The sequence below is a fragment of the Anopheles gambiae genome, chromosome 2 (assembly GCF_943734735.2).
Source record: "Anopheles gambiae chromosome 2, idAnoGambNW_F1_1, whole genome shotgun sequence".
Classification (NCBI taxonomy): Eukaryota; Metazoa; Arthropoda; class Insecta; order Diptera; family Culicidae; genus Anopheles; species Anopheles gambiae.
In genome coordinates, this window is record NC_064601.1 from 116,424,364 (window position 1) to 116,437,576 (window position 13,213).

General features: G+C 49.8%; 1 protein-coding gene and 1 long non-coding RNA gene across 23 annotated transcripts in view; one reads left to right on the plus strand and one right to left on the minus strand.

Moving 5' to 3' along the window:
• Positions 1-1,530, minus strand: part of LOC133391410 (uncharacterized) — a 37,611-nt gene extending 36,081 nt beyond the window's left edge. Inside the window, exon 1 of the long non-coding RNA XR_009764905.1 lies at positions 845-1,530. This is a non-coding gene — a long non-coding RNA (uncharacterized LOC133391410). The remainder of the gene's footprint in view (positions 1-844) is intronic.
• The window catches only part of LOC1269667 (titin), a 141,636-nt gene that overhangs the window by 94,645 nt on the left and 33,778 nt on the right, over positions 1-13,213 (plus strand). For 16 of the 22 annotated variants that reach the window (XM_061645636.1, XM_061645642.1, XM_061645644.1 and 13 more), the window contains 3 exons: positions 41-365; positions 1,006-1,080; positions 5,710-12,903. In XM_061645636.1, coding sequence (XP_061501620.1) covers positions 41-365; positions 1,006-1,080; positions 5,710-12,903 — 7,594 coding nt within the window. Of the gene's footprint in view, positions 1-40; positions 366-1,005; positions 1,081-1,480; positions 1,728-2,006; positions 2,112-2,571; positions 3,627-3,798; positions 3,848-3,999; positions 4,537-5,709; positions 12,904-13,213 lie in introns of those variants that run through there. The other 6 variants (XM_061645653.1, XM_061645654.1, XM_061645658.1 and 3 more) reach the window with 5 other exon arrangements.

The window sequence follows — 13,213 nt, forward strand, 5'->3', positions numbered from 1 at the left end:
TTTCTTGCACGATTCTGATCAAGCTTTTTTTGCGCTCCAGTCTATTTCAACACTCGAAGAGTATGCGGAACCGATCGAGTATGCGCCGCAGATAGTGAAACAACTGCCCACGATCATACACTCGCAGGAGCGCGAGTTGACTAAGCTGGAGGTGAAAGTACTTGCCCATCCGAAACCACAGATACGTTGGCTAAAGGCCGGCGAGGAAATCATCCCATCGGACGAGTTCCAGATTGAAAACTTTGACGATGGCACGTCGATACTCATCATCAATGACATCTACCCGGACGATTCTGGGGAGATTACCTTCGAAGCGCACAACGCACTCGGCGTGGCCATGACAACTACGGAGCTAGTTGTAGAAGGTACTTTCAGGGGACGGCTCACACGTGAGACAACCCGAACGAGTAGTAGTGCTCCCCGCCCGCTTGTTGGTGGTGATGGTAGCATTTGTAAATACGCTTTACTAAAAACGCTTTCTTCTTTTTTACGATTATAGTAGGCTGTGTAGATATGAAAGTCTGTCTTTTCTCTTGTTTTCTGTAGGATGCTTTCTCTTCTCTAACCTGCTCTAATTGTATTTGATTTTTCTCTATTTCTTCCTTTACAGCTTGTATAGTACTTGTTTTGATGAATTGTATGCATTAATCTTTCTCTTTTCTATATTTTCTATCAACCCTTTCTTCTATTCCTTCCTCCAATCCTAAAACCAAACACATGGGAAATAAAAACCTTCCACCCCCAGTATAATCAAATAAAACACTACCACAACTCTCTTTCTCACCCACTTACCGACAAGTTTCATCTATTTCAAAAAGAAATGAAAAAACAGTGAAAAACTTACCATAAACTGCACTCACCCCAAAACTGCCAGATATATCAATTAAACAGTACTTCACTACTTCAAAAGTCAAATGCCACAGTATTCAAACACTCGACCGGATACAACACGGCGTTCGCACTACGGCACGGAACTAACTTTCACTTTGTTGTACGCTCTTCCAGAAATTGTCGGAACCAAAGCGTATCGCAAACCAGAATGGGTACAGCACATGGAGGAACTAAAGGAGGCACTGCAAGGTAAACCATCTCTTCTAACCGAAATCGACACATCCCGTAACACCACCACCACCACGACCTCCATCGTGGATGCGGTGCAGTTCTATCATCACTTCAAAATTGTATCTTTCACAACAGTCACAATCATGTACAAACTCAAATTCACGTATTCACGTTCACCTTTGATTGTTCCGATCAGCACAATCTACCAGTTGAAGCCACCATAAACTTTTACTGTACGCTTCAACTTACGCTTCACGTAGTAGAACTGCATGCATTTGTCTTTCCGATTGTTGTTTTGTTTACGTTCGAGTGTACCAACGCTATCGTTTATCGTTTTTTCACGTGTTCAACACTAACTTTATTGTGTCGTCTTTTGCTGGTTCAAACTAACACCGTTTGCACGCCCTTTTTTACACAGAAAGTAGCACCGAAGAGTTGGACGAATTTCTGCAGCTGGAAGCGTACTGTCGCGACAGTAGTCCGCCTACTAGATGAAAGCACGTCAAACACATGCATGCACCGTTTGACAGTTCTCGTTCGGACAGCTGTTGTTTGTTTGTTTGTTTGTGTGGTTGCTGTTGCACGCCAGAGTGTAGTGTTGTAATGTAAAATAGCGTGTAAATTGTTTAATTTGGTTACCTGTACTCATTCACTCACCACAACCCCAAGAAAATACTTCTCCATCCAATCGTCCATGAGCGTACACTTTTCATCAAGGCATACACTGACAGGTGAGTAATGCACAATGTACACGCTTCCACTGGCACACTAGGTGCTGGATTGCTCACAGAAACCAGCTGAATGTTCATCTCCTTCAATGCAACGCATCTGCATTAGACTACCCGTGTATGCTTCTAGTTATTAATCACAACCTTTTCCTACTCTACTATTTCTTTGCTTGCCGCTATGCAACTTGCAAAAACACAACAACAACTCCATTACAGCCTCGTACTCTACGCCATCGTACTCGGTTGAGATCAAAGATTCGCGCGCCATGCTTGGCGAGAAGGGCTTCTTTGAGTGTCACTTCGCGGGCAATCCTAAACCAGGTAGGCCTATCGTTACTTCTTACGATTCAGTTCCGTCACCAACAACACCGACATAAGCAACATGGACAAAATGAGCAGCAACATAGAAAAACGATCAAAGCAAACACATTGCGGAACTGGAACAGTAAACAGAACCGTCACTCAAACAATTCAGTCTACAATCGAAAGCAGCCAAAACCATAGACGATGCACAGCATCATTCAAACAGTACACTGGAACACGCCACGTTATAGTTTAGATTATCTGAATGACCACCTGTCGACGTGTTTGCAGAACATGTTTCGTACAAATAATTCACATAATCGCGACTATGCCGTAGTAGCAAACTCAAAGCAAAACAGTGATACAAAACAGCATACAACACCATTTCACCGAATGAAACCCGAGTGAACTGAAACAACACATAGGAAAACGATTAAACAAAACCGTTCCATATACTGACTGGTTTCCGATATTTTAGATATTCTGTGGTACCGTAATGGCAAGATCATCATAGCAAATCAGCGAACGAAGATTTGCACGAGCGAAAACACGTCCACACTTACCATTTACCCGGTGGAGGTGGCCGACTTTGGTTTCTACAAGTGTAAGGCCATGAATGAGGCCGGCACCACCGAATCCATCGCCAAGCTGATCGAAAGCATCGTCCCCACGCTGACGGACGACGAGAAGGCGGAGCTCGATGCAGCGCGCAGCCCGAAACGGGGCAGCCGCGCCGGCATCAAGAACGGCAAGGCGATCGACAAGATCGAGCTGGTAGTCGAGGAAACCGAGGAAGAACGCCGCGCTAAAGCGGAAAAGCGCAAGAAGCGCGAAGAAAAGCGCAAGCAGAAAGAGTCGCAGCTGATCGAGGACATTGTGAAGCAGGAGATGGAAGCATCCCTGCAGGAAAAGATCAAGTTTAGCTCCGAGTCGACGACCACGCTGACCACGAGCACGACCTCCGAGATGACGCAGGACGTGAAGCTCACCAAGGACCGGGCGACGGTCAAGTTCAAGGAGCACGTGGAAACGCTGGTCGAGGAGATCGTGACCACCGAAACGGTGCAGGAGATCGAGCGGATGGTCATCCACGAGAAGCTGGACGTTTCCGACGTGGAGAGTGTAAAGAACTCGATCGAGGTGAAGGAAATCCTTACCAACCTCAAAGCCAGCGAGTTTGGCCCTGGTGAGGCACCACTGCGCGAGCTCGCCACGATCGCTTTCATGGTCAAGCACGGTGTAACGGTCAGTGAGATTACCAGCTTTTACCAGGCAAACAACTTCCCCGCCCTGCAGAAGCCCGAGTCCCAGTCGGCAATGGTGCTGCTGCTCGAGCGCGAAGGATACGCCAACATTGTCACGGAGATACTGACCGAAACGGACATGGACGAGACGCAGCTGGCGGCAACGGCCGGTTTCCGTGCGTTCATGCGCATGATCGAGGTGAACCACGCGAGCGTGGAGGAGATCATCGCACACTTCTCGCCGGACGACTTTGTTGTGCAGGAGTGGAAAACCGAAACGGCATTCGAGGTGCGCTAGAACTCTCGCTAAACTCAACCTCTTCCCGTTCGACTAACCCTAGCCCCTGATATCTCTGCTAACCTACTTGCCCTGCTCTTTCGAGTACTTTTCCATCCTACTCTCCCGATTCCTACCACTTTTCGCATGATCTTCTCTGCTTACACTGTCTTTTCGATTTTAGAAACACGAAGAAACGCGTCTGATTTCGTCGAGTGAAGTGCGCACCACTGGTAATTTACAACGCTCAAAGCCATCCTAGCAGGATCGTTTCGTCTAAAAGCTATATTTTCTTCTTCTTTTCTTCTTCTTCTAAACCGCTTGTTCCTTAAATTGCCCGCCCACTACGCAACTGCCGCATGAACGAACCTTAACCAACGCGCAGAGACCACCGTGCGAACGATGAAGGAGCTAGACATCAAAGGTTTGCAATCATAAAAGATCCTATCGCCAACCTTCCCCTCTCCAACCCGTGCACGCCCTGCTCTTCTTCCCAACAAACCTCTTCTTACCGCTTGTGTTGTGTTGTGTGTCGCCAACCGCCAACTCGTTTGCCTGCCCTGCCTGTGTGCGCCCGCTTGCTTGCTGACCGTATTGGCCCGCACCCAGTGCCATACGACTGCTCCAACTCCAACTCGCTATCTATACTTGTTGTAAACCTTTCCCTCGCTTCGACTGTGCGTCGTAGCTCACGCTCTAGTAGTGAAGTAGTGAACGTTTTTCGTAATTTTCGTTTCTATATATTATGCATAACGAAAGAACAGATGATTATTTCTCACTCTATTAGAATAGATTTTATGAACAGAAACTTACCTAGTAGTAGCATTATTGCGATGTGTGATTTGCTTCAAATGAGCTTGTAGTGTGCGTCGCTTGACAACTGTGCGAAGAAGGAATAAAGCAACTGTCTTTACGTACCAAACGATACAACGAATCGATCGTAGCCGCTAGATCTCGCTAGTGGAAGTTCGAAAGATATCGAAAGATACCGTGTTGTTGCTGCTGAAACTTATGCTTTTAGGCTTAATCGCTAACCCGTTGCTTTATTTTTAGCGCATTAAACTTGAAAGTTTGTCGCTTTGATATATGTACAACGGCCATCGTTCATCTCCACCGCTGATGGTAAGTAAAACCAGACATACGATTCTTCTACTACTATCACTTTCAAGTGCCTCAAAATTGAATGCATCCTACGATTAGAAAACAACTCTGTATGTGCAGACTCTTTACCACTAGCTCGGAATGCCTTCGTATCTATAGAACCTATGTCTGTCTGTCTCTCTTTTCCTCTCGCTCTCCTCGACCGTAGTAGAATAGTATTGATGGAATGTTATTTTGGAATGTTTGTTTCACGTCTATCGTTTGATTTTCTACGCTATATACCGTCTATACTTTGCCTGTTCTATACAAGCCTGTGGTTGCAATTTGCAAGGTTGGCCCAAATGCCAACCCAATGTTGCGCTAATGCTCGTTTGGGGCATGACACGATTGTTTGTATCCTATATATTCAGCCATCGCCTGTTAGCCATAGTTTACTACACTAGCGTCGTTAAAGCCTGCGCATCCGTTTCTTTAGGATCACCGCCGGAATGGCTGCTCTGTTGTGTGCCTGTCGATTGAAGAATGTGAATGAGTTAGACGCCAAGCCTCTTCACTATCTCTTTTATCTCGATTGGATCGTTCTTTGTAGTGTCACTCGCACTGCACGAAATTCAATGTCTTCCCACTACTTCTTCGTCTGTTCTGTTCTATATCTTCTACATCTTCTATCGCTGTCTCTATGATAAAAAAAACAACTCTCTGTCTATCACAAGCTCTGTCTTTGTTTCACTTTTCAACAATGGCAGTACTGCCTCCTACACCAACGGTAGGCTTCAATTGAACACATCAGTTTTACGTCACTTCACGTACACTTTGTACACTCTCTTACAACACATCATACCACTACTTTTCGGAGATACATCAATGCACCCAATAATTTAGTACACCTTTTCAAACTGTTTAGAGTAGCTCGTAGTAACACTCTATTGCGCGGCTCCATTGCTGCCCCCAGACCCACTGAATCCTATTGTTCCAACTTCGCATGATTCCACAGAAACACCCGATCTCAGAGAAGACGCCCATCATAGCACCGGCAGCCATACTGCGATTGCCACCACAACCATCACCACGAACAACACCACTGTCACGAAGAAAAAACACAAGAAACTTCGCTCCGACAAACGGCAGCAGCACAAACACGAAGACGAGACAGAGGTTGTCGACAGTGAAGAGTCAATCGAGGAGCGCAGGCGCCTAACGCAGCAACGTCGCAGACAGCCCCTGCATCCGCTGCGCCCTCTGCTGCCAAGCGAGGAGCAGGTGCAGGAAGAGTTGGCCCCCGATTTTCTTACCTCGCCCGTCCGCGAAGCGCACAGCCTCCCGCTGGAGGTGGCGACCGTGACGAGCGAGTCGACCGTGCTGAGTCAGGTATCGAATCTGGTCGAGCCTGACACGGCAGCCGGCACTAGTGCTACGGTCAAGGTCGTGCCGGAAACGGCCCTGGTAACTGAGGAGATCTTTTTGTCCGAGCGTGAGTCCGACACGATGCTGCCGGACAGTGCGCGCCTGGCAGCCAGTCCGCACTACAAGCTGTTCGGTGTGAATAAGCCGGTTCAGGTTTCCGAGGTAAGTCCGCAGGAAAGCTCGTTTGATCGAAGCCCGCAAACGATGCCCCAGCAGGCGTCGGCTACAGCCGATTTCGCACCCGTACAATCGCTCATCGTGAGCGAGTCCACAGCGCAGGACTCGACCGCTGTTTTGGAACAGGTGGTCGAAACTGTAGGCAGCGCCACCTTACAGCTGCTGACGCACGATGCAACGATCGTGCAGGAAACGGTGTCCTCACAGTCGGAGCGTGAGTTGTCGATTTTGCAACGCCCAACACCTAGCCATGCCCACACGAACGTACTATCGAAGGAGTCGCTTCAGGTGACGGAAGTAAACCGCATCGAAAAGGAAGAAACGTTTGACGGTCACATGAAACTGCCCACCGTACAACCACACTACCAGATACTACCGTCGGAATCCATTCAGACGGAAGAGACCATCACTCAGGACGCACCGAGTCGTTACTATCCTGAGCTGGTGGTTCCGACGGAAAGTGCCCGTCCAGCAATCGTGGAACAGAAATCGTACACGACGGAGGTTATGAATGCTCCGGAAAAGGAGGACACATATCAACCAGGACGTTTGCCTCCGCAGCAGTGGGCCGATGTGGAGCTCCTGACCAAGGAACCATTGTCCGTTACGGCACAACAGGTTGGAGAGTCTGAGGTGGAGTTTTCAGCAACACCAAAGATAAGCTCCTACCAAGCCACTGGCTCTGTGACGATGTTCGAAAACCAACTCACAACGCAACTGGTTAATGATAATATCACCGCCCAAGACTTCCAGGCTCAGCCGTTTGAGTCCAAACGAGCGAACGTAGAGTTCCTGGAGCGAACGTGTGTCTCGGTGTCGAAGGTACTAAGCAACGAAGCGGAAGCATCGCTTGCACCGTTTGAAGTGACGGACAGTGCGATGGCACAGACCACTCTTACGGCACTCAAACCCGTAAGCGAATCGACGCTGCAATTCATCCACGAGAAGGAAACTCTCCATCAAGGAGCTCCTCGGCCGAACGAAGCAATTGCCGCGACACTGCTCGAACCTATCGAAAATCTTGCAATCACCGAGGTGGAGACAGCTGATACGGCTGGAAGATTCTCACCGGAAGCCATCGTCGACCGTTCCGAGCAGGCATCGACCAGCTTTGTTCCAATCCAATCACACTCCGTTACGACAGTAGATGCAAATGAGAAGGAAGCTGACCTACTTGCTAAAGCTGCTGCACCTTCGGCATATGCTGAGCAGCAGCTTAACCTGCAGCACCAGCTAGAGGTTGTGCAGCATGAAACTGCCGAACGGGAATTTACCTTCCAACCGCACGCTATGCCGCAAGATCAAACACTAAAACCAACGCCAACCGATAGTCTGAAGTCGGTGTTGGTGCAGGAAACGATCGCCAATGTATCTGCGGCTGAGCTGCTCCAAACCACCCCAACGTCCCAGCTGGCACGTCTAGTTGGGGCCGGTGAACATGATGAAAAGATTGTTTCCGAAATCACCATCTACGAAACGGTCCGGTCGCAGGAGGAAACAGTTCGACCGGAAGAGAAGACGGCCGAACTGCAACTGCCTAGTCTGGCCAGCGAGCTCATTGTGACGGAGGTCGTTAGTGGTCAGATGGCGAACGAAGAATGTAAACTGCAGGAGCTGGCCAAGGATCAAACGATCAAGCCAATCCCGACGCATTCGCTCAAGACGGTACTGGTGGAGGAAACGGTTGCCAGTGAAGGAACAGACCGGCTGGACATTCAGCAAACGCAAGATATCACGCAAGCCTACGTCAAAGGTGATGAGCTGGAGGAAACGATCGTATCTGAGGCGATGATACTGGAGGGCACACAACAGTACACCGTGCCTGATGCTCCTGCCCAAAAATCGGCCACCGCGAACGTTGAACGCCCTGTTGAAGGCTTAACCGTGACGGAGATAGTTTCTGAGCAGCGAGAACAGGAAGAAATCATACAACCTGTCAAAGATCGCTCCGCAAAGCCGGTCCCGACGGAAGCGCTCAAGTCAGTGCTCATCGAAGAAGTGCAACTGTCTAGCCACACTGAAACACTGGCAGCTGATGAAACGCACGCTTCTGAAGCAATCGTTAAGATTGGAGACGCACTTGAGCAGACGACCGTACAGGAGATGGTTATCCTGGAAGATGTAAACAATCTTAAAGAGGACAGCAAACCTGAGCAAAAACAAGCCGACACACTGTTACAACCTAGCACCGAACTTACCATCACCGAAGTCGTCGCCGAGGATCGCGAACGAGAAGGTTTCGATGTGGCCGAAATTGCCAAAGATCATACGGCTCGTTCTGTACCGACGCACACGCTCAAATCCGTACAGGTGGAGACAACAGAAGCGGTCGACTCGGTCACCAGCATCGTGGCTCCTGCCGTTGTCGAGTCACTTGCCACCATGCAGCGTGACCAGCTGGAGGAGAAGATTGTAAGTGAGCAACTTGTGCTGGAAGCGGTGAATCAGTATGAACGAGAAAATGTCGCCATGCGTCAGGCCGTCCCAGCGCTGGAACCGAACAGTGAGCTGACGGTAACGGAAGTGATGGTTGAGCAGAAGGAACAGGAGAAGGTAGACGAGCTGGCAGTGAAAGATGCACACGCTCAGTCTCTACCGACGCATATGCTCAAATCGGTTACAGTGGAGCAGGTAGAAGCTTCGGAAAGCCTTACCAGGATAGAACAAACAGTACCGGTTGAAACCCTGGCCAGTGTTCGTAGCGATCAGCTCGAGCAAACAATGGTCTCTGAAATGATCGCTTACGAAGCCACCGCTGGAATGGTTGAAGAGGTTAAACCGACCGAAAAGTTGGCTGATTTAACAGTGATTCCTATCAACGAGCTACTCGTCAGTGAAACCGTTGCCGAGCAGAAGGAAAGAGAAGGATTCAATGTCGCAGAGATCGCTCAGGATTATGTTGCCAAACAGGTACCGACGCATTCGCTCAAATCGGTCCAAGTAGAGGAAACGATTGCGAGTGAAGACGCATCTCAGCTTAGCCAAGCATTGGCCAGCGAGACGAAAGCAACGACCCAGAATGACGAGCTAGAACAAACGACCGTTTCCGAAACGTTTGTCTTCGAAGAGACGCCAGCACTCGAAGCTACTCCCAAACCGACTCCCAAATCAGCAGAATCGCTTTACGAGCCACAGATTGGCGTAATTGTTACAGAGATCAACGTCGGACAGAAGGAGCGCGATGGCTTCAGTGTAGCGGAGCTCGCACAAGACCACACGGCCACAGCTGTTGCTGGTCATGCATTAAAGACAGTAACGATTGAAGAAATCACCGCATCCGACACGATTGATCAGCTTAAATCTCCCCAGCAGCTGCTCAGCTCGGCTTCGGTGCGCAGCGAACAGTTCGAACAAACCACCGTCCAGGAGATGACTGTGTACGAAGGCTCACAGCAGCTGCCGGTGGATGAGATGCCGGCAGCCAAGTCAGCCGATCGGTCCTTCATCCCCAACGCGGAACTGATCGTGACCGAGATCGTAAGCGAACAGAAAGAACGCGAAGGTTACAATATAGCTGAACTGGCGCGCGATCACACAGCCACTACAACCATGACCTCACACTCGCTCAGATCGATTACGATCCAAGAGACACTTCCCGAGGAATGCGTTGACAAGCTTCGGGATGATGAGACAGCAGAAGCTACCTCTGCCGCCGTCACGGACGACAAGTTAGAGGAGACGATTGTGCGTGAAGCACTCGTTCTGGAGACGATCGATAACTACACGATGGAGTTTACGCCATCGGAAAAGCAAGCACTACCAAACATCACTCCCATGACGGAGCTGCACGTGACGGAAGTAATCGTGGAGCAGAAGGAAAAGGACGGCTACTCGGTACAGGATATCGCACAAGAGCATGTCGTAAAGATGCTTCCCTCGCATACGCTCAAATCGGTCATCGTGGAGGAGGTGCAGACATCGGACGTGGTGGGTGACGTGGAGCAGCTACGGTCCATCCCACTCACGGCAAGCGTTCGCAAGGAGCAGCTTGAATCACAAACCGTCACTGAGCAGCTCATTCTCGAAGGTCTCGAGAAGCTGGATGAACAGCAAAAACCGACACACAAATCAGCCACCACCAATATTGAAGCCATCAGTGAGCTACTCGTGACGGAGGTCATTGCGGAGCAGAAAGAGCAAGAAGGATACGATGTGCAGCAGATAGCAAGCAACTACAACGCTAAAGAGGTTCCGTCGCACACGTTGCGGTCAGTACAGATAGAGGAAACACTTCCAATGGACGATGTCAAGCAATTCGTGAATACACCACACACCTCCCATGCCAAACCGCTGACGGACGAGATCGAGGAACGAGTCATTGCCGAAACGGTTGTGCTGGAAAACGTTGCTAACCTAGAACAAGTGTCCCAGCCGGAGTCAAAGCACGCGGAAAAGGTGTTGTCGAGTCAGACGGAACTTCACGTAACGGAGGTGGTTGTGGAGCAGAAGGAGAAGGAAGGATACAGCGTGTCCGATTTGATAGTACAGCAGTCGGCGAAAACGGTCCCTACCGAGCCACTGAAATCGATCACCGTGGAGGAAGTGATTCTGTCCAGTGGAACAGAAAACATTGAAGCTAAGGAAACAGCCTCCTCCACACTTGCCTCCGTACGTAGTGACGAACATCAGGAAACGACCATTTCCGAACAGGTCGTGTACGAAGCAACGGATCGTTTCGAACAACAAACTGTCCCGGAAGGAAAAACCGCATCCTCCTCGATGCAACCTCGCGAAGAGCTAGTTGTTACGGAGGTTGTATGCGAACAGAAGGAATCGGAAGGGTTCGATGTGCAGCAAATTGCCAGCGGCTACTCCGCACAGGTTGTTCCATCGCAGATACTCAAGTCAGTGGCGGTGGAACAGGTTCAAACAGTTGAAATGCACGGTGTGATGCAGGAGGAATTAACTGTTGCCAGCGAGAACCGTGCGTTGGTTAACGAATCTGAACACGAACAAAAAACCATACAAGAAACCATGGTGTACGAGATGCTGTCTGAGAAACCGACCGATCAAACACCCGAGCAAAAGCTCGCCAACATTGGCGTTCAGCCGGTGCAGGAACTCATCGTAACGGAGGTGATTGCCGAGCATAAAGAAAGGGAGGGCTTCGATGTGCATGAAATTGCGAAGGACTACACAGCTCACCCAACTACAGCCGGTTTGCATAAATCGATCGCAATTCAAGAGGTGCACTCTTCGGACGCTCTGGAAGAGCTCGACGCAGCTGTAGCTACTGCCACGGCGACTCCCCAAACGGACAACCTGCAGGAAACGGTCGAGTCGGAAACGACAGTGCTCGAAGCCATCACCAATCTGGTGCCTGACGATCATCCTGCAGGGAAAACGGCCGCCACTGCTGTGCTGCCAAACGTAGAGCTGCAGGTGTTGGAAGTTGTGGTTGAGCAGCGCGAAAAGGAAGGTTTCGATGTGAAATCGATTACTAAAGATTTCCACGCACAAGCCCTTGCAGAAGCAGAACCGATGAAATCTGTCATTGTAGAAGAAGTTCAGGTGAGCCAAGATGCAACGGAGCTGCCTTCCAGTCCTGCTCAAAAGCAAGCGGCAACTTCTACCAAAGATCAGTACGAACAGACGATCGTAAGCGAAACAGTCGTGTACGAGGATCTAGCACAACAGCAAGAGCGTCTAACGCCGGAAGAGCATCGAGCAACGGCGAGCCTGGATGCCGTAACAGGAGTTACCATCATCGAAGTTATCACCGAACAAAAGGCAAAGGAAGGTGTTGAGATAACAGAGATCGATAGTCAAAAGGCGAAACTGGTACCGAGTGATGCTCTCAAATCGCTTACAGTGGAGCAAGTGGACACACTGCAGAGTGTGGTGGATGCACCGCAAGGACAAGTACCCAAGACGAAGGCACTTGTCAAGTCCGATACCATCGACGAAACGACGGTAATCGAAACGATGGTGTTTGAAAACACGTCCGAATACAAGCAACAGCTCGAACTAACGCAACAAACGGCGAAGACACTCGCGGATGAAGACACCAAGAAATCACTTCTGGTGCAGGAGGTATTGACGTTGCAAGAGTCAAAGACGCTACCAGCCGACGGCACCAAGCCGGTTGAAGCTAGCTTTACGCCCGACCAATTGCTACAGACTACGGTGGAGCAGACGACCGTGTACGAGGGAACGGAACAGTTTTCGTCCACGCTAACGATGGACAAAAAGTATCCCACGTTCGACATGCAAGGGCTTGAGCTACCACTTCAAAGTACGGTGGATGTATCAGATGCTGTGAGTGAATTGACACCGCATCGCGAGCCCACAACTAGTGTTAAGCCTAGTCTTACAGAACAGCTTCCTGCGGCTTCCACCACGGAAACCGTGAGCCAGGACTCGTACGATAAACTGTCCACACCGAAAGAAACCACCACGCAACAGGCACAGCGCACGGTATCGAATTTGTTCGTTTCGACCACGACCGAAACAGTGCTAGGGGAAGGGCTAGATAGGGCCGATTTCAGTCTGCGGTCAGAAACCCAAACGGCGTCGATGAAGTTTACCGATATGACGGTTGTACCCCTGCAATCTGAACTACTCACATCCGACACGGCACAGCTACTTGAAGAGACCGTACAGCCACGTAAGTTTGCCTCCGCCACGCTGGAGGAAGGTTTGAGGGCACCTGAATGTTTAGAAGTAGCTAGTAATGAACAGAGCGACGCTGCCATCGACTTCGTAACGTCTGGCAGGCGGGCGTCGATTACCTTTATTACTAACCAAACGGTCCATGTTTCCGAAACGACTCTCGACGAGTACACAGATCGGATCGAGCTTGCTCAAGAGCCAGAACAGCGGTTCGCAAGACTGACTGAATCTGCTCTGCTCACGTACGAGGAGTCTCGTCCTGTGATAGCACTGGGTAAGTACAGGGTGGGTAAAATGCATTACCA